The sequence below is a fragment of the Caloenas nicobarica genome, chromosome 29, assembly GCF_036013445.1.
Source record: "Caloenas nicobarica isolate bCalNic1 chromosome 29, bCalNic1.hap1, whole genome shotgun sequence".
In the NCBI taxonomy this organism is placed as follows: domain Eukaryota; kingdom Metazoa; phylum Chordata; class Aves; order Columbiformes; family Columbidae; genus Caloenas; species Caloenas nicobarica.
Window position 1 is genome coordinate 1,603,656 of NC_088273.1, and position 19,931 is coordinate 1,623,586.

The 19,931-nt window shown below is 59.1% G+C and overlaps 1 protein-coding gene across 1 annotated transcript; it reads left to right on the plus strand.

Annotated features, from left to right (window-relative positions):
• Positions 1-1,800: 1,800 nt before the first annotated feature.
• On the plus strand, positions 1,801-15,793 carry LOC135999571 (scavenger receptor cysteine-rich type 1 protein M130-like). The gene is made up of 14 exons (XM_065653135.1): positions 1,801-1,867; positions 2,845-3,159; positions 9,072-9,380; positions 9,602-9,916; positions 10,435-10,761; positions 10,846-11,160; positions 11,508-11,822; positions 12,216-12,266; positions 12,351-12,665; positions 13,080-13,115; positions 13,401-13,538; positions 14,387-14,482; positions 15,159-15,311; positions 15,540-15,793. Exons 1-14 carry the CDS (start codon positions 1,801-1,803, stop codon positions 15,791-15,793), a joined length of 3,006 nt encoding a protein of 1,001 aa, XP_065509207.1.
• The last annotated feature ends 4,138 nt before the right edge of the window (positions 15,794-19,931 follow it).

Below are 19,931 nucleotides of genomic sequence, written 5' to 3' on the forward strand. Positions count from 1 at the left end.
TTGGTGTCTGAAGAGCCAACAGGCCAGGAGCAGGCCCATAGTTCATGTAGGTGGTTTTGTGGTCATTGGTGTCTGAATAGCCAACAGGCCAGGAGCAGGCCCATATCAGACATAGATATTATGACATCACCAGTGGCTGAGTAGTAGATGGGCCAGGAACAGACACATGGCTCGTGTGGGTGCTCCTGATGTCACAAAAACATATTTATACCCCACCCAAATTCAGCTTTTTGGAGCCATTGTCAGCAGAAGTCCATAGAGGGCACACACACGTGTGACAGTGTAACCAATGAGCACACAGCGGTGGCGGTAGAGGTGTGAGGTCACTGTCAGTGTAACCAATGAGCACACAGCGGTGGCAGTAGAGGTGTGAGGTCACTGTCAGTATAACCAATGAGCACACAGCGGTGGCAGTAGAGGTGTGAGGTCACTGTCAGTATAACCAATGAGCACACAGCGGTGGCAGTAGAGGTGTGAGGTCACTGTCAGTATAACCAATGAGCACCCAGCGGTGGCAGTAGGAGCTGTGAGGTCACTGTCAGTATAACCAATGAGCACACAGCGGTGGCAGTAGGAGCTGTGAGGTCACTGTCAGTATAACCAATGAGCACACAGCAGTGGCAGTAGAGGTGTGAGGTCACTGTCAGTATAACCAATGAGCACACAGCAGTGGCAGTAGAGGTGTGAGGTCACTGTCAGTATAACCAATGAGCACACAGCGGTGGCAGTAGAGGTGTGAGGTCACTGTCAGTATAACCCATGCACACCCAGCACTGGCAGTAGGAGGGTGCAGTGCTCACGTCACCGGTGACACCCCATGGCCATGGAGCTCGGTGCAGACCGTCCATGTGCTGTCACAGGGTCCCCACGAGGTACCGGAGCTGCCCGGCCCCGTGTCTGCGAGGCCGAAGGAGCAGCCCCTGCAGCCCTGGCTGCAGCCGTCGGGGTGGGGGTGGCTCGGGGGCACCGCAGGGATGTGCCCGGGCACGGCGCCCGGAGGAAACCACAGACTTCCTGCCCAGGCGCCGCGGGGGGAGCGCGGGGGCTGTGGTTTGTGCACCTGCAGGCTGCAGCTCTGATCCACCCGTGGGGAATAACGGCCCCTCGGTGACACACTGACAGGCAGGGACGCGTCTGAGCCCCTGGGCTGCACGTCTGCTGCCAGGACAGGGACGTGTCCCAGCTCCAGCGCCTGCGAGGGACCTTCCGTGGGCTCTCCAGGGAGCGGTGGGTAAGCCAGCGCTCCTGGGATGGGGCTCTGCCCTGGGCTAAGGCCCTTTCCCAGCTGCTGCTCCCAGCACTGTGGGGTCTGTCACAGGGGCCGTTTCCTTCCCTTCCTGACACAGCCCCGGTGCAGTCGCAGCCCCATGGGTCTTATAGCACAGGAGTGTTTGGACGCTCCCTACCTCGAGCTCTTGGATAGTCTGTCACAGGACATGCTCAGTGCTCCTGGTCCCCACCACAGGGCTCAAGGAGTAAAAAATTGTTTGCCCCACTACAACCAGCCCTGTCCTGTGACGTTCCACCAGCACAGTGATGTGACACCTGCAGCGGAGCCGTCCCTCATATATGGTCATGAATGGCACTGGAGAAGTTCATTGGAGGACTGGGCTGTGTCGGAGGGGAGATAGCTCCCGATAATGTCTAAAAAGGTGCTGCTGCTTCGATTGGCTCCTCCTGTAGCTGGGGGACATCTGCAGACATATATTGCCCTCCCGTCATCATTGTTCCCACGAGTCCCTGGAGCTGTGGCAGGGAGTGCGGCACAGAGGGATGCGCCATCAGGGCAGGAGGCTCAGGATGGGCACAGAGGGACTCCTGTCCCCTCAGACGCTGTGGCTGCTCCTCTGGGTACAGCTGTGCAGGGGTAAGTGCTGACTCCCTTGTCCCACCGCCCAGGGCCAGCGGGTACCAGTGTGGTCATGGGGATCTGTCTGGGAATGGGGTTTCTTTGCAGGTGCTGCTGAGACAAGGGGCAGAAGGTGCTCAGATCCATGGAGCCTGTGCCCTTCCCTGTGCCTGTCTTGGTGGGAGAATCTCCTTTTCCATGGCTCCAGTGTTCAGGGCAGCCTGTGCCTGCCTGGATTCACAGACACCCTGTCCTGGGGTACCATTTTGGGCCCCCTTATTCCCAGCACTCTGCCTCTGGAGCCAGTGGTGGCCTCACTGGTGATGGCAGCACCCAGAGATCCCCAGGCCACTGCCAACCTCTGGGGTGCCCCAGAGGGTTTGTGTGCTGCTCAGCATCCCTTGTTCCAGGGTAGCCCTGACCCCACGGGGGCAGTTTGTGCCCTGCAGAGAGAAGAGGATGGGGACATCTGCAGTGGGGAGACGTCCTTCCTGGGGGGCCTGGCCCAGTGCAGGGGCTCGGCTGACACCAGGAGAGGAGGGGATGTGTGATCCTGTGGATGGTCTCAGTGGGAACAGGGAAAGCCCTGGGGCTGGGCCGGGTTTGGATGGTGCTGGGGCAGGTGGTTTGCAGGGGAAGCTGCAGCCCTGGGTACACGGGACTCTTCAAGGGGTGCTGGTCTGGGGGCAGCGGGTGCCCAGTGCAGGGTTGGGCAGTGTGTGGGTGGGTATGGGTGGGGGTCAGGTGGCCTTTGGGGTGGGAAGAGGTGCCTTGTGTGGTGGGATGGATAATGAACCAGCAGTGCTGAACGTGGGCACGCCCAGGCTTGCGCAGCTGTGGGGACAGAAGGGACCCTCGCGCTGCTCTGGGGACAGCCTGGAGGGGAGGGGGCTCCCACCCTGGTACCTCTGATTCAGTGCAGGCAGGAGGTTCCCCCAGACCTGCAGCACTGGGGCTCGGCGCTCTCCTGACTCATCCCGTGTTGGTGTTTGAAGGTGCTGCGGAGGTGAGGCTGGCGGATGGCGGCAGGCGCTGTGCTGGGAGAGTGGAGGTGAAACACCAGGGACAGTGGGGGACTGTGTGTGATGACTACTGGAGCATGAACGATGCAGCAGTGGTTTGTAAGCAGCTGGGCTGTGGGTCTGCTGTTGGAGCTCACTGGTACGGACACTTTGGGGCAGGATCTGGCCCCATTTGGATGGATAATGTCGGCTGTAACGGCACTGAATCTGCCCTGGCTGATTGCAAACACACAGGATGGGGTGAACATAACTGTGATCATGCTGAGGATGCTGGAGTGATGTGTTCAGGTAAGGGGTCAGCGTGTTCCCACCTTTGGGGCTGGGATGCAGGAAGGGACCTGGCTGTGCCATAAGGAGCAACAAACATGCTGGAACTGGGCCGAGTGTGGCCAATCATGCTGTTGAACGGGGACTGTCATTGCTGGTGTAACTGGTCGCTGGAGAAAGCTGTAACAGCCCTGTGGGGACAGGACCCCCTGTAGACAGCACTGACCAGCTGCCCAACCCCTCCTGCCTGCCCACAGCTCCCCACACTGACTCATGAAACAGGGTCTTTGCCAGCACTTAATGACTCTCGTCCATGCTGCTGTCACCCTCTGAGGCAGCGTGAGGCCAGGGGGACATGCGGGTCTCCTGCCCCCTGCCTGGCCATTGGCCTGGGACCTGTGCACCCCTGGGCAGAGCACGGTGTCCCTGGATGAGAACATCCCCCTTGAGCAGGGAGCGGAGGGCTCTGGACAGGCACCAGCCATGATAGCAGTTGTTCCATATGTGTGCTCTGGGATATCTCCCACCTAAAAGGAAGATTCCAACACCTCAGGAACACCCTGGGATCAGAGTGCTCTTCTGGTTGCACGCAGGTGATGATGGTCCTGCCTGGCCCAAGCTCTGCAGGGGCTGAGCAGCTGCAGCTTCATCATCACCCGGGCCAGTTCTCCTGGACCCCAACTGCTCACACGGCTGCGGTGCTGGGGGGACCGTGCCGGGCACCACAGAGGAACTTGTGTGGGAGCCCTTTGTGTGAGCAGCACCTGCGGCTGTGAGTGTGTGGCAGACACACACCTCAAGTGCTCTGGTGGTGTAGACAAGGGGAGGAGGAGTCTTGCATGTGTTTCTGGCACCAGCCCTTCCCCAACAGCTTCCTCTGGCATGTGCAATAGGCAGTTTGGCCACGGCTTGCCCGGAGGCGATATGGGACATGGGCATTTAACTGCCAGAGGGCTCTGGGAACTCCCAGGTGTTTTGGTGGTTTTTTTTCCAGGATTTGTCCGTCTGGTGGAAGGGAAGAGCCGCTGCTCAGGACGTGTGGAGATCCATGATGGGGACCAGTGGAAAACTGTTTGTGATTCCCACTTTGGCCCCAAAGCTGCTGAGGTGGTCTGCAGGGAGCTGCAGTGCGGCGTGGCCCTGCCTGTGTCTGGAGGAGGTCACTTTGAAGAAGGGGTTGGTCCCATGTGGGATGGAGAGCTGCAGTGTGTGGGGAATGAGTCCCTCCTGTCCTCCTGCCCCACGGGGTCCTCCCGGGACCAGGCCTGCACCCAGATGAACAGCGCTGCTGTCAGCTGCACACGTAAGGACTCGGGGTGGGGTGTTGAACACCGGGGAGAGCTTCTGCCTGAGGAGGGGACAGTTGGTGCTTGTGGAGACAAGGGAACTGGGGCATCTGTTCCCACAGGCTGGCAGAGATGTGACATTCCTGGGGATCACAGAGAAGGGCAGGGCTGGGCTGACGCCCAAGGACAAAGAGGGGCCATGGGCTGGGAGGGCTCCCTGGGATCAACATGTTGCTCCACAGCGGATACACAAAGGCCTGAGATGATGATGTGGGAGGTGCCCAGGGCGGACTGTGGTCCATTGGAGCTGGGGGCCCTGGGAGAAGCAGCAGCCTGTGCTTGGGGATCCTTGGGGACAGGTCTCTTGTCAGGGTGCTGGCTGGGGAGGAGTGGGTGCTCTTGGTGGGTGTGAGCCAGGGGCAGGTTGAAGGGTCTATCAGGGTAGAAGGAAGTGCTGAAAGCTCTGGGGTCACAAATGACCCAGCAGAGCTCTTCACTCCTGCCTTGCACAACCCATGGGGCTACAAGGGACGTCTGCACCATATTGGGGACAGTCTGGAGGGGAGGGGACTCCCACCCTGACACCCACAGTGCTGGGGCTTGACGCTGATCTGACTGGTCCTGTGTCAGTGTTTGAAGGTGCTGCGGAGGTGAGGCTGGCGGATGGCGGCAGGCGCTGTGCTGGGAGAGTGGAGGTGAAACCCCATGAACAGTGGGGGACTGTGTGTGGTGCCTACTGGGACATGAACGATGCAGCAGTGGTTTGTAAGCAGCTGGGCTGTGGGTCTGCTGTTGGAGCTCCTCAGTACGGACACTTTGGGGCAGGATCTGGCCCCATTTGGATGAGTTATGTTGGCTGTAATGGCACCGAATCTGCCCTGTCTGACTGCAAACATGCAGGATGGGGTGAACATGACTGTGTTCACCGTCTTGATGCTGGAGTGACGTGTTCAGGTAAGAAGTCAACCTGTTCCCACCTTTGGGGCTGGGATGGGGGAAGGGACCTGGCTGTGTCCTCAGGGAACAAAAAGCATGAGCCAGAGAATGTGCCAGTGATGCTGGTCCAACTGCTGAGCTGGGACTGTCATTGCTCATGTTCCCAGTCCCTGGGAAAGCCCAGAAGGAACCTACCCCACAGTGAACTAACCCTGCCACAGTTTCTCTGCCCGACCTCAGTTGGTGTCTTGGGCTGCACATGAATCCTCCATCCTGCCCTGGGGTGTCTGCTGGTGTCTGTCGGTTCCCAATCATTTTGCGATATCCCAGCCAACAAGGCTGAGGATCCCTGAGCTGGAAACACCAAGAGGGAACATGCCGGCACCCCACACCTTGGAGGAAGAGTATGAGATGGCTGGTCATGCTGGGATGTTCTCCCTCAGGGACATGCGAATCTTGATGAGGGCACACTTTTCAGGAATTTTCTTGATGGAGAGCACGAGCGCTGGGGCCTGGGCAGAGGAGCAGGCGGCACACGGCCCCTCGCTGCCCAACCCCAGGGCTCGGCTGTGTGGTCCCGATATGTGAGGCTTTAGGACCTTGGCAGCTGCTTGACTCTGGCTGCTTCTTCTGCATCACTGCATGCACGGGCTGGTCCTGAGACATTGCACAGGGCTGTAACAGCCCTGTGGGGACAGGATCCCATGCAGGCAGCACTGACCAGCTGCCCAACCCCTCCTGCCTGCCCACAGCTCCCCACACTGACCCATGAAACAGGGTCTTTGCCAGCACTTACTGACTCTCGTCTCTTCTGCTGTCACCCTCTGAGGCAGCGTGAGGCCAGGGGGACATGCGGGTCTCCTGCCCCCTGCCTGGCCATTGGCCTGGGACCTGCGCACCCCTGGGCAGAGCACGGTGTCCCTGGATGAGAACATCCCCCTCAGGCAGGCAGGAGAGGGCTCTGGAGAGCGCCAGCCATGATAACAGGTGCTCCATATCTGTGCTCTGGGACATCTCCCACCTAAAAGGAACCTCCCAACACCCCAGGAACACTCCTGGGATCAGAGTGAGCTTCTGGTTGCACCCAGGTGATGATGGTCCTGCCTGGCCCAAGCTCTGCAGGGGCTGAGCAGCTGTAGCTTCATCATCATCTGTGCCAGTTCTCCTGGACCCCAACTGCTCACATGGCTGAGGTGCTGGGGGGACCGTGCCGGGCAGCACAGAGGAGCTTGTGTGGGAGCCCTTTGTGTGAGCAGCACCTGTGGCTGTGAGTGTGTGGCAGACACACACCTCGGGTGCTCTGGTGGTGTAGACAAGGGGAGGAGGAGTCTTGGATGTGTTTCTGGCACCAGCCCTTCCCCAACAGCTTCCTCTGGGATGTGCAATGGGTACTTTGGTAATGGCTTGCTCGGAGGTGATGTGGGACGTGGGCATGTAACTGACAGAGGGCTCTGGGAACTCCCATGTTGTTTGGTGTTTTTTTCCAGGATTTTTCCGTCTGATGGGAAGGAAGAGCCGCTGCTCAGGACGTGTGGAGATCCGTGATGGGGACCAGTGGAAAACTGTTTGTGATTCCCACTTTGGCCCCAAAGCTGCTGAGGTGGTCTGCAGGGAGCTGCAGTGCGGCGTGGCCCTGCCTGTGTCTGGAGGAGGTCACTTTGAAGAAGGGGTTGGTCCCATGTGGGATGGAGAGCTGCAGTGTGTGGGGAATGAGTCCCTCCTGTCCTCCTGCCCCACGGGGTCCTCCCGGGACCAGGCCTGCACCCAGATGAACAGCGCTGCTGTCAGCTGCACACGTAAGGACTCGGGGTGGGGTGTTGAACACCGGGGAGAGCTTCTGCCTGAGGATGGGACAGTTTGTGATTGTGGAGACAAGGGAACTGGGGCATCTGTTCCCACAGGCTGTCTGAGATGTGACGTTCCTGGGATCATAGAGAAGGGCAGGGCTGGGCTGATGCCCAAGGACAAAGAAGGGCCATGGGCTGGGAGGGCTCCCTGGGATCAACATGTTGCTCTACAGGGGATACACAAAGGCCTGAGATGATGATGTGAGAGGTGCCCAGGGCGGACTGTGGTCCAGGGGAGCTGGGGGCCCTGGGAGAAACAGCAGAGTGTGCTTGGGAATCCCTAGGGACAGGTCTCTTGTCAGGGTGCTGGCTGGGGAGGAGTGGGTGCTCTAGGTGGGTCTGAGCCAGGGGCAGCTTGAAGGGTCTGTAATGGTAGAAGGACGTGCTGAAAGCTCTGGGGTCACAAATGTCCCAGCAGGGCTGGAGCTGGTCACCCCAGCCTTGCACAGCCCGTGGGGATGCAAAGGACCTCTGAATCATATTGGGGACAGTCTGGACATGAGGGGGATCCCATCCTGACACCCACAGTGCTGGGGTGTGATGCTGATCTGACTGGTCCTGTGTCAGTGTTTGAAGGTTCTGCGGAGGTGAGGCTGGCGGATGGCGGCAGGCGCTGTGCTGGGAGAGTGGAGGTGAAACAGCATGAACAGTGGGGGACTGTGTGTGGTCACTACTGGGACATGAACGATGCAGCAGTGGTTTGTAAGCAGCTGGGCTGTGGGTCTGCTGTTGGAGCTCCTCAGTACGGACACTTTGGGGCAGGATCTGGCCCCATTTGGATGGATGACGTCGGCTGTAATGGCACCGAATCTGCCCTGTCTGACTGCAAACATGCAGGATGGGGTGAACATAACTGTGGTCACCATCTCGATGCTGGAGTGACGTGTTCAGGTAAGGGGTCAGCCTAATACCTAACTTTGGGGCTGGGATGCAAGAAGTGACATGTCGGTGCTCTCAGCAAAAAACAAACACGGTAGATCTGGGCCTAGTGTGGCCAGTCATGCTGCTGAGCTGGGACTGTCATTGCTGGTGTAACTGGTCCCTGGGGAAAGCTATGACATCCCTGTGGGGACAGGACCCCATGCAGGTAGCGTTGACAAGCTGCCCAACCCCTCCTGCCTGCCCACAGCTCCCTACACTGACCCATGAAACAGGGTCTTTGCCAGCACTTACTGACTCTCGTCCGTGCTGCTGTCACCCTTTGAGGCAGCGTGAGGCCAGGGGGACATGCGGGTCTCCTGCCCCCTGCCTGGCCATTGGCCTGGGACCTGTGCACCCCTGGGCTGAGCACGGTGTCCCTGGATGAGAACATCCCCCTCGAGCAGGCAGCGGAGGGCCCTGGAGAGCGCCAGCCATGATAACAGTTGCTCCATATCTGTGCTCTGGGATATCTCCCACCTAAAAGGAACCTCCCAACACCCCAGGAACACTCCTGGGATCAGAAGGAGCTTCTGTTTGTACGTAGGTGATGGTGGTCCTGCCTGGCCCAAGCTCTGCAGGGGCTGAGCAGCTGCATCTTTGTCATCATCCGGGCCAGTTCTCCTGGACCCCAACTGCTCACACGGCTGCGGTGCTGGGGGGACCGTGCCAGGCAGCACAGAGGAGCTTGTGTGGGAGCCCTTTGTGTGAGCAGCACCTGTGGCTGTGAGTGTGTGGCAGACACACACCTCGGGTGCTCTGGTGGTGTAGACAAGGGGAGGAGGAGTCTTGGATGTGTTTCTGGCAACAGCCCTTCCCCAACAGCTTCCTCTGGCATGTGCAATAGGCACTTTGGCCACGGCTTGTTCGGAGGTGATGAGGGATGTGGGCATGTAACTGACAGAGGGCTCTGGGAACTCCCAGGTTGTTTGGTGTATTTTTCCAGGATTTTTCCGTCTGGTGGGAGGGAAGAGCCGCTGCTCAGGACATGTGGAGATCCGTGATGGGGACCAGTGGAAAACTGTTTGTGATTCCCACTTTGGCCCCAAAGCTGCTGAGGTGGTCTGCAGGGAGCTGCAGTGCGGCGTGGCCCTGCCTGTGTCTGGAGGAGGTCACTTTGGAGAAGGGGTTGGTCCCATGTGGGATGGAGAGCTGCAGTGTGTGGGGAATGAGTCCCTCCTGTCCTCCTGCCCCACGGGGCCCTCCCGGGACCAGGCCTGCACCCAGATGAACAACGCTGCTGTCAGCTGCACACGTAAGGACAAAGGGTGGGGTGGTGAACACTGGGGCTGTGCCAGGGCTTGGGAACAGAGCAAGAACCAGGCTGGGTGGGTGTAGGACAGGAGGGATCATTGCACCGTCTCCAGCACAAAAACCGTGCACAAGGAGAAGAAAGGCATCTGTCCCTTTGGACTGTCCACTGGCTACCGAGGCTACAAAAGCACCAACCCACCCTCTCTCCTCCTCTGTCCCCAGAGTACACAGCGTTCAGGCTGGTGAACGGCAGCACAGCCTGTGCAGGGAGGCTGGAGGTCCAGGTGCTGGGGACCTGGGGGACCCTCGGTGCCTCCCGCTGGGATCTCTCGGATGCCCACGTTCTGTGTCGTCAACTCCACTGTGGGTTTGCTGAGTCCATTCCTGGAGGAGAGTATTTTGGGAGAGAAACTGGCCCTGTCTGGAGAGACTCGTTCCACTGTGACGGGACTGAAGCCCACCTGGGACAGTGCCCAGTGACCACCCTGGGGGCCTCCCCATGCTCCCACGGGAACAACGCTGCTGTCATTTGCTCAGGTCAGTGCTGGGAAAATGGTGCATTAGCTCCATTTCCCTTTGTGGGAGACATGGCCACCCAAAGCTGGGTCCCATGGCAGCGCCAGGCTGAATTTCTCCCTGGAGGATCCCTGGGGGGCTTTCCCTGCTCACACTGACCGCTCTGCTCTGGGAGAGCTGAGGTCTGAACAGAGGCAGACACCTGTCCCCAGGGCAGCGCCTCAGGCCCCAGCACCACTGCAGGCCTGTGCTCCATAGGATGAGCCCAGGACAGGTCGGTGGGGCTCTGCTCCATCCCTGTGGCTGCAGACAGCCATATCCCATCCCCACAGAGAGCCCTGCAGAGCCCCATCCCACCACCCAGCAGCAGCAGACCTGGCTGTGAGCTGCAGACAGGGCCTGGGCTTTGCCCTGGCTTCTCATCAGCACAGGGCTCAATCTTGTCCTGTCTGGTCGGACAATCCCCCCTTGCCCTCCTCCCTGGAGGCTGCCGTGCTGCCCGGTGCCGCTGATGGCTGTGGCTCCTCTGCTGTCCCCAGGCCCAGCCGACTCTGCGTCCCTGCGGCTGGTGGGCGGAGGGAGCCGGTGCGACGGGCGAGTGGAGATCTTCCAGCGCGGGACGTGGGGCAGAGTCCTGGACGACCAGTGGGACGTGCAGGAGGCCAGCGTGGTGTGCCGGCAGCTGCGGTGTGGAGAGGCAGAAAAAGCCTACAACCCCCCAAAGCCTGAGCGAGGGACGGGCCCCGTGGGGCTGCGAGGGGTCCGGTGCGAAGGGCACGAGGCCAGCCTGACCCTCTGCAACACCTCCCTGCCCGGGAGAGCCCTGTTGGGAGGGGTTGTGGAGGACGTGGGAGTCATTTGCTGGGGTGAGCGGTGCTGCACGAGCCCCCAGATGATGGGGTGGTGGGCAGCCACCCCCTGACAGCACCTGGGGTTTCTCCCCACTGCAGGGAGCCGGCGGGTCCGGCTGGTGAACGGGTCCGGGCGCTGCGCAGGGCGAGTGGAGATCTACTACCAGGGCAGCTGGGGGACCGTCTGTGACGATGGCTGGGACCTGTCTGATGCCGCCGTTGTTTGCCACCAGCTGGGCTGTGGAGGGCCGGTGGAGGCGGCCGGCTCCGCTCGGTTTGGGGAAGGCTCCGGGCACATCTGGCTGGACGGTGTGAACTGCTCTGGGTCCGAAGCTGCTCTCTGGGACTGCGCTGCCGGGCCCTGGGGGCAGCACGACTGCGGGCACAAAGAGGACGTGGGCGTCATCTGCTCAGGTCTGTGCTGGGAGATGTGCTGGGATCCTGGCTCTTGGAGAGGCTGGGATGCAGGGAAAGCCGGGCATGGCCAAGGCTGTCCCTGGCTGAGCCCCTGCCTGAGCCCGGCCTATGGACACCCATGCACGGGTGCCCTCAGTCCCACTGGGGTCCCTGGGGAGCTCAGCTGTCCCCCAGGGTGAGCGGGGAGAGCAGGGGAGTGTGTCCACCAGGGACTTCTCTCTGCCCTGGCTGCAAGGGGGACTTGCTGGCCCTGCCCTGCCTGCCTGGGGGCCTGGGGAGCGCAGAGGTGTCCTGGCTCCCACAGCCCCAGACCAGCCTGTTCCTCTTGCTGCCTTTCCTCCCAGAGTTCATGGCCCTGAGGCTGGAGAACAGTGACGGCTGCTCCGGGCGCCTGCAGGTTTTCTACAACGGGACGTGGGGGAGTGTTTGCTCCAACTTGATGACTCCTGACACGGTGTCCCTGGCGTGCAAGGAGCTGGGCTGTGGGGACGGAGGATCCCTGGAAACAGGCCTGCCCTATGGCAGCGTGTCTGGCCCTGCCTGGCTGGATTATGTGCAGTGTGGGGAGAAAAACATCTCTTTTTGGCAGTGTCCCTCTGCTCCCTGGGACCCACAGTCATGCGATGACCTGCGAGATGAGACCTACATCACCTGCAATGGTAATTCTGAGCCACTCGGGTCCGGTGTCACCCCAGCTTCTGCTCCCCTCTGGGCACAGCCAAATGCAGAGAAAGAGCTTGGAGGGGTTTTCATTTCCATGTCAGACTCTTCTGCTGCTGGTGGCACAAACGTGACCACAGCTCTCAGAGCCCCACACGTCCAGCAGCAGTTGCCACCCAGCAGTGCCTGGGGGAGGCAGTGACATCTCCAAGTGAGGTCTCAGCAGAGACCAGATGGGGTTCAGAGGAGCCTCCCCTCCATGGACACTCCCTGCTGCTCTGTGACCAAGATGGCACACACAGGCAGGAGCAGAGCTCAGCCCCGCTCTCTTCTGCACAATCCCCGAGCCAGCCCTTTCACCACAGTGTTTCCTTCTTCAGGGAGACGCCCAGAAATGCCCCCAGAGCCTTTGGCCCCGTGCCCCAGCTCCACCAGCTGCACAGGTAGGGAGCTGCTCCTCTGTGTGCTCCTCTTGCCTGGCAGGGCTCTGCTGTCTGAGTGCCATGGCAGCTCTTTGCCTTCTCCAGACAGGGAGAAGATCCGTGCCGTGGGAGGCGAGGACGGGTGCTCGGGCAGAGTGGAGCTCTGGCATCACGGCTCCTGGGGGACAGTGTGCGATGACTCCTGGGACATGCGGGATGCCCAGGTGGCGTGCAGGCAGCTGGGCTGTGGCCCCGCGGTGTCTGCCCTGCGTGAGGCTGCTTTTGGGGTGGGGCAAGGCCCCATCTGGCTGGAGCGGGTGGAGTGCCGGGGGACGGAGTCGTCTCTGCAGGACTGCTGGGCCCGGCCTGGGGACGGACGTGCTTGCCGGCATAAGGAAGATGCTGCCGTGCGCTGCTCGGGTGAGCTGGGGCTGGGACCCCTTGCTCGGGTATTGGCAGGGAGCTGGGGAAGGCCTTTCACCCGCTTGGTCCTGGCACAGCCCCTGAGCTCCCGAGAGCAGGAATGTTCCTGTGGGGTGCAGCAGGCTGGTGCCACGCAGGGAGCAGCTTCGGTGGAACTGGATGTCCTTGGGCCACTGCCCGTGGGGCCCTGCAGCTCCAGGGCCATCCCCTGGGCTGCCTGTGCCACCCTGCCGCCACCCAGAGCAGAGGCCACGGGCCCTGTCCTGGGTCCCTTTCTAGCACTACAGGAGGGGCAATTTGGCTGGGATGTGTCAGGGACACCAACAGACACACATGGGTGTGTGGAGGGGAGGCTCCCTGGTACGTGCACTCCCACCCTCTCAGCCCAGCTCTCCTTTTCCTCCTCTGCAGCTGCACCCAGGACAGCAGCATCCCCACCCCAAGCAGGTAACTTGTCCTCCCCCCAGGGCTGGGTATCCCAGGGCCAGACTCTGACCCACAGTTGGGTGGAAGGGGCTCCTTGCTGGAGTGTGAAACTCCCAGGAGGAGGCACTGGGGTGTTTGTGTGGGGGTTGAGGAGGGCTGTAATTCACTCAGCAGGGTGGAAGCTTCTCCATCACTCCCCCCCAGTGCCCTCCACTCCCTGCTGCCTTGTGTGATGGGGGTCAGGACTGGTGCTGCCTCCACCTCTCCCAAGGCTGGTGCTGTTCTTCCATGTTCTTGCCCATGCAGATCCCACCCGGGGCCGTCCGGCTGTCAGTGGGAGGATCTCAGTGCCCGTCATCATCTGCATCATCCTGGGGGCCCTTCTCTGCCTGCTCCTGGCCCTGCTGGCCGGGCAAGTGCTCAGAGCCAGGGCTGGGCGCAGAGGTGGGTCCTTCCACAAAGGTCCCAGTGATGCCTCCTGGAAGGGCTGTGGGTGCTGCGGGGGGTCAGTAAGGGGCACAAGCAGAGCTGAGGGGATGAGACTGTGTGCTGCCACCTGTTCCACGCACCTCATTGACTGTCTGGCCATCGGGCACCAGCAGCAAGGGGTGGAGAGAGCCCAGAGGTGGTGGGAGCAAGAGATGGGGCAAGGAGAGAAATGGCAGAGCAGGACCAGGGAACATGTTATCCTGGGGGAAATGCTATCCTTTGGGAGATGTTATCCTGTGGGAGATGTTATCGTGGAGGAGATGTTATCCTGTGGGAGATGTTGTCCTGGGGAGATGTTATCCTGGAGGAGATGTTATCCTGGTGGAGGTGGCCAAGGCTGGCAGTGCTCTGGGTAGTGCTGGAGGGTGCCCTGGGGCAAACAACAAGACAGGAGGAACACAGAGCAGCAGGGCCCATCTCCACGGTGTCAGGCCCCAGGCTGACCCTCTGCCCAGCCCTGCCTGCCCTTGGTAAGGCTGGGGCCCTACTATGGACTCATGGGGCAGACAGGGGTCAGCTCCAGGTGGAGAGGAAACATGTGAGCTGCTCTGGAGTCAGACAAGGGGGGATGACCCAGGGGCCAGAGGGGCTTGGGCGCTGTCTCCAAGGGTGTGATGCTGCCCCAGATCATCTCCACAGTGATGTGGCCCTCACTGGGGATGTGGCAGCTGTTCCTGGACAGCACAGTGGGGCTGTGCTGTTGGAGCAGTCCTGGGCTGGGCCAAGGAACAGGTCTGGGGGGGCACAGTGGGGTCCCATCGCCTCTCTGCCTGTCCCTGTGCCAGCCCTGCCTCTGTCCCCAGGCTCCAGGACAGCCCAGGAGCTCTTCCCCGAGGCCGTGTATGAGGAGGTCGGTTACAGCCCAGTGCAGGAGAAGCAGGCGAGGTTTGGTCGCTCAGGTGGGTGTGGGCACATCTGCAGGACCCTTTCCCCTGGCCCCACCCCAGGGCTGACCCTCTGAAGCCCCCAGCCCATGGTCCCTGCAGTGCTGGGGCTGTGTGGTCTGTGGGGAGAGCACCCAGGTCCTGGGCCCGGGAGAGGAGCTTCCTCCCAACCAGCTCTGCTGATCGCAGCTGGACAGCCCCTCTCTTCCTGCCCCTGCACCCCACTTGACCAGTGAGGGATGAGCTGTCCTGGGGCAGCTCTGGGAGCACCTTTGAGACAGAGCTTGTCCCAGGGGAGCAGGGTGAATTCCCAGCCCTCCTCCCCATGCAGCCCCAGCTCTGTGGGTCCCCCTTCCTCAGCAGTGCTGGCCACGAACCAGGTCAGTGGGCTCGCTCCATAACACCCGCTGCGCATCTCTCCAGGCTCCTCTTCAGAGCAGTCCCTGACCCAGCTGCAGCCCTACCCTGGGTACCGTGAGGAGGAGGATGGTCTGGGATCAGCACCAGGTAATGAAGCAGGAAGGGGCTGATCTGCCTGCAGACAAGTGATGGACAGAGGTGTCACTGAGTGTCACCGTCAGAGACGGGGAGGACCTGAGGGTCTCCTGTGTTGCTGCCAACACCAGTGCCTCCCATCCTCTGCTCTGCAGGATGTATCTTCTCACTGTCACCAGCTCCCCTCTCTTTTCAGATGTTCTTGTTCCACATGGGGATGACCCAGCAGAGGGCTATGATGATGCCAGGGAGGTTTCTCACCCTGAGGAGGACGATGGCCCTGGACAGGGAGCTTGGGAAACGCCCAGGGTGCCAGAGGAGGGAGCAGGACCCAGGGATGCACCCAGAGGTAAGAGGGAAATTCAGCGCTGCTGGTTCCTGGGGTGCCATCCCTGCTGCCACCCTAGGTGCTGATGTACTGAGACCTAAACCTCTTGGGAAGGGGGAACCTGCCCAAGAGTTTCCCATGGAGGGACTGAAGGGTGGGAGAAGGAGCTGAATGTGGTGAGGAGCAGGGAGGAAGGTGGTGCACAGACCCCATGGGGTGAACTGCAATGTCCTGCATTGCTGCTTTCAGGGGGCAGCCTGTGCTCCCAGAGAAGTGCCAGGGTCCTTGGAGCTGAAGGAGACACCTCATCCCTGTCCCTGGGGAGCATGGGCTATGATGATGCTGGAGAGATCTCTCTGGCACATCCTTGTGAGGACACAAAGGCTGTGACAGAGCTGGGTGCACAGCAATCCCTGAGCCCCCGGCCAGGAGAGCCCATCCCTGCTGTGCAGGTGGGTGCAGCCGGGAGGGAGGAGAGGTCTGTGCAGCTGGGAGAGCCGTGAGCACCGGGGAACTGTCTCCCTTTGCCCATGGGCAGCAGAAACAGCCCAGAGTTTCCTCCATTTTTTCCCTGTTTTTACACTGTGCATCATATTTGTTCCTATTAAAAATCTTGGTGGACTTTGACTTGGAGCTGGTTCGTGTCTGCCCAGGCATCAGGAAATCTTCCTGAGTTTGATCAGATCAGGGGCAGCAGAGAACAAAGACATGGCGGTGGGGAAGGGGTTTGTCTCAGGGACAACAGGTTTGGGGTCAGGCTGTGGGGCTACAGAGCACGTGGTCCCTGTGACAGAGACGTTTCCATCCTGCTTTGCCTCAGGCAGTTTCTAGTCAAAATGGCTCTCTAATAGGTCCCATGATGCACCCCAGTGCCCATTTCTTCACCCCAAGATCTCCCAGCTGCTCTTTCCCCCAGGCCCTGCCTGGGCCAGGCTGGTCCCACAGCGCAGAGGCCATGACAGAGCTGCCAATCAGGGTAAGTCCTGGGCTGTGACCCCGCAGAAGTGAACCCTAAGGTGGTCAAGGTGCCCTTTAAACTCCAGATGGCTGCAAAGGTGATGATGGCCCACAGATCTCCTCCCGCAATGGTCAGGAGGCACATGGGTCCCCGAAGCCCGTCTTCATCAATGACTCTCCTGTTCTTGCTCAGCAAGAACCTAGAAGGACTCTTTTGGAGCAGTAACAGTCATGCAGGCACTACCCCTGCAGCCAAACATTTTCAAGCTCATTCTCAAAGCTGAAAAGACAGTAACTTTGCTTGGACATAAAGTCTGTCCCTCTCCTCTCAGTTGTTCTCAGTCACAACAAAACCCAACTTCCCTGGAATATTTGGGTATGGAAACGGGGGACAGTTGAGACACTTGTGCTGTGAGCCCTGGCTCTGGGCTGAGAGGATGGAGAGCACAACAACTTGTGCAGTGCTCAGGAAATGCAAGTAAAAGTAAAAATGACATTCAGTGGTAGAGCTGGGGCTGTTTGGGAGTCCCAGTGTGATGGCTGGTGACTTCCAAGCTAGACCCCAGGGGAGCCACTGCTGGTATTTCTGTCCTGACCTGTGCCCTGGCAGCAGGGAGGAACTGATGCAGAGGGATGTTCATGTGGGGCCTCAGACAGATTCCCCTGTGCTTGTATCTCTCTGCTGATGCCCAGAGAGGAGCGTGTCTGTGATTCATCAAACATTGCAGCAGGAGGGCAAAGCGGGGAGGCACAAAACTCTGCTCAGGACAGCGTGTGACTGAACAACACCGGTGCCCACGCTCCCCAGGGGACGAAGCTCAGCACGGCTTTGCCAGCTGTCCTTGGCACATCAGAGGCCCAGCTGTGACAAACCTCCAGACAGAGGATGCTGCCACTCACACCTCAGCTCAGGAGAGTGCGCGGCCCTGGGACCGGGGGGGACGGTGGTCAGGATGCTCCGGTCTGGGAGCTGATGTCCAGGGCAAGGAGGTGTATGAGGGGAGCAGTCTGTGCACCATCGAGAATGACAAAGAGGAGAGAGACAGGGTCTTTGCAGAGGCCTCACAAAACAGAGATCCTGATTGCTGATTAGAAGGAGGGACAGCTGGAGATCACCCCAAAAAAGCACTGAATAGAGATTCCTGCCCAGGGAGAGGCGGGAACTCGTGGTGCAAGAAGAAGGCTCCTTCTGACCCACAGATCTGCAGGTACAGGGCATGGGCAGTGCTGTGGCAAGAGCTGGAGGTGCAAGGAGGGCCAGGGCAGGATGGAAGAAGGCAGATGGGCTCCGCAAATGTCAAAGGGAGAAAATCATTGCGAAGCCCAGGGATGAACCAGGGGCCTTTAGATCTTCAGTCTGATGCTCTCCCAGCTAAGCTACTTCAGCTCTGCCCCGAACATCCAGCTGCAGACTGCAGTGGAGAAGTCTGGTGTAAGGAAAAGGGATGCAAGTGCCAGGTGGCCAATGAGAGAAATGATGGGGTTGGGGAGGTGAGGAGCAAGGTTGTCCACACAGTGTCAGACTTCAAGGGACAGCTTCTCCAACCAGTCCAGACCTCCTTAGCAGAGACCCTGGAACAATATCAGATAATGCTGCAATCACCTCTTCTCCACACTGAAAAAAAATAAGCTATACCCTTTGACAAAAAAAAAATAGTAATTTTTATTAGAAGGTTTTTGAAATCACTCTCCGAAACTACAATAGGCAACCCCTCCAATTAACTGTACAATACTAGAAGACAATTACAATAAGAGACATGGTTTCTTAGAGCTTTCTTCAATGTAATGAACCCCATGGTGCATTTGGTGCTGAGTCCTTGAACCTCAGGTGCTGAGAAAAGATTGCAGAAACCTTTCCAGAAGTCAAAGTCAGAAGAAATAAGTACTAAGTACCTTGAAGTATTAATGAGTTCCACTGAGGGCAAGTACCAGCAATGCCTCCCCAGGGACTCGTTAGAGCAGAGAATTGGAGGCCATGATGGCAGATAAACAAAGGGTCATGTGCAGGCAGCTGAGGTGCTGAGAAAAGCCTGGTTTTGTTGGATGAAGCAGAGAGGCCAAGGCCTGACCCCCAGCCCCTGGGAAGGCAGATCCTGTCCCTCACCCATTGCTCAGGGCTCTTCCTGGGGCAGGGGGATGTGGGCTGTGTGATGCTGAGTGAAGGACAATGGTGTGACAGTTCCCAGCCTTCCTGGGGGTGTGCAAGGAGGCCATGAGGTGCCCCCAGTGCCTGAGGACAACATGATGATTGCCATAGCCTAGGAGACAAAGACTTGGGTTCTCTTGGTGACATCCAGCCTTGCCAGTGCCCTTTGCCATCTCCACCACAGGTTGTCCTACACTGTCCCACAGCTGCTTCTGTTTCCCTGCAGGCTGCAGACACCCATCTCACTTCCTCCCTTTCTTCTCACCCTGCTATATCCAGACATTGACTGATGCGTCTCCAGTCTCATGTTCTGTTCCTTGAAACACAAGGAAGTGGATTGATCTCATGCTCCTTCTGGATGATTTCTTGTACCACAGCACTACCCTTTGAGGGTGGCAGTGTTTCTCTCCTCTACTGTAGAAAGGAGGACCCTGAAAACTACTGACCTGTCAGCCTCTTACCTGTGCCTGGGAAGAACATGAAACAGATCCTCCCAGAAGCTCTGCTATGGAACAGAGAATGGTGACTCAAGCACTCCCTGGGCAGCCTGTTCCACTGCTTCACAACCTTTTCCATGAAAAAATGCTTCCTAATACCAATTCTGAACCTTCTCTGGCATAACCTGAGGCCATTTCCTCTCATCCTATCATGTGCTGCTCAGAAGAACACCAACACTCTTCATGCTACAACCTCTTTTCAGACAGTTGTAGAGAGGGAAAGGTCTCCCCTCAGCCTCCTGTTCTCCAGGCTAAACACCCCCAGGTCCCTCAGCTGCTCCTCAGAAGACTTGTGCTCCAGGCTCTCAACAGCCTTGTCGCCCTCCTCTGCACTCACTCCAGCACCTCAGGGTCTTTTCTAAAGTGAGGGGCCCAAAACTGAACCGAGGATTCAACTTCTGGCCTCACCAGAAAGAGTACAAGGGGATGATCGCTGCCACAGTTCTGCCCATTGCTCTATTCTTGGTGCACTCCAGGAGGCTATTGGCCTTTTTGGCCTCCTGGGCACATGCTGGCTCATGTTCAGTCACTGTCGATCAACACCCCCAGGTCTTTTTCCACCAGGCAGCTTTCCAGCCACACTTCCTCAAGCCTGTAGTCTTGCATGGGGTTGTTATGACCCAAGGGCAGCCCATGGCACTTGGCCTTGTTACACCTCAGACAATTGACCTCAGCCCAATGAACCAGCAGCTCCATATCCATATGTAGAGCCTTCCTACTCTCCAGCAGATCAACACTCCCACCCAGCCTGGTGTCATCTGCAAACATACTGAGGGTGCGCTCGATGCCCTCATCCAGATCATTGATAAAGAGATTAAACTGGCCCCAATACTGAGCCCTGGGGAACACCACTCATGACCGGCTGCAACTGGATTGGCTCCATTCACCACAACTCTTTGGGCCCAGCCCTCCAGCCAGTTCTTTATCCATCGCAGATACACCATCCAGGCCATGTGCTGCAGCTTCTCCAGGAGAATGCTGTGGGATACGGTGTCAAAGGCTTTACTCAAGTCTAAGTACACAACATCCACAGCCTGTGTG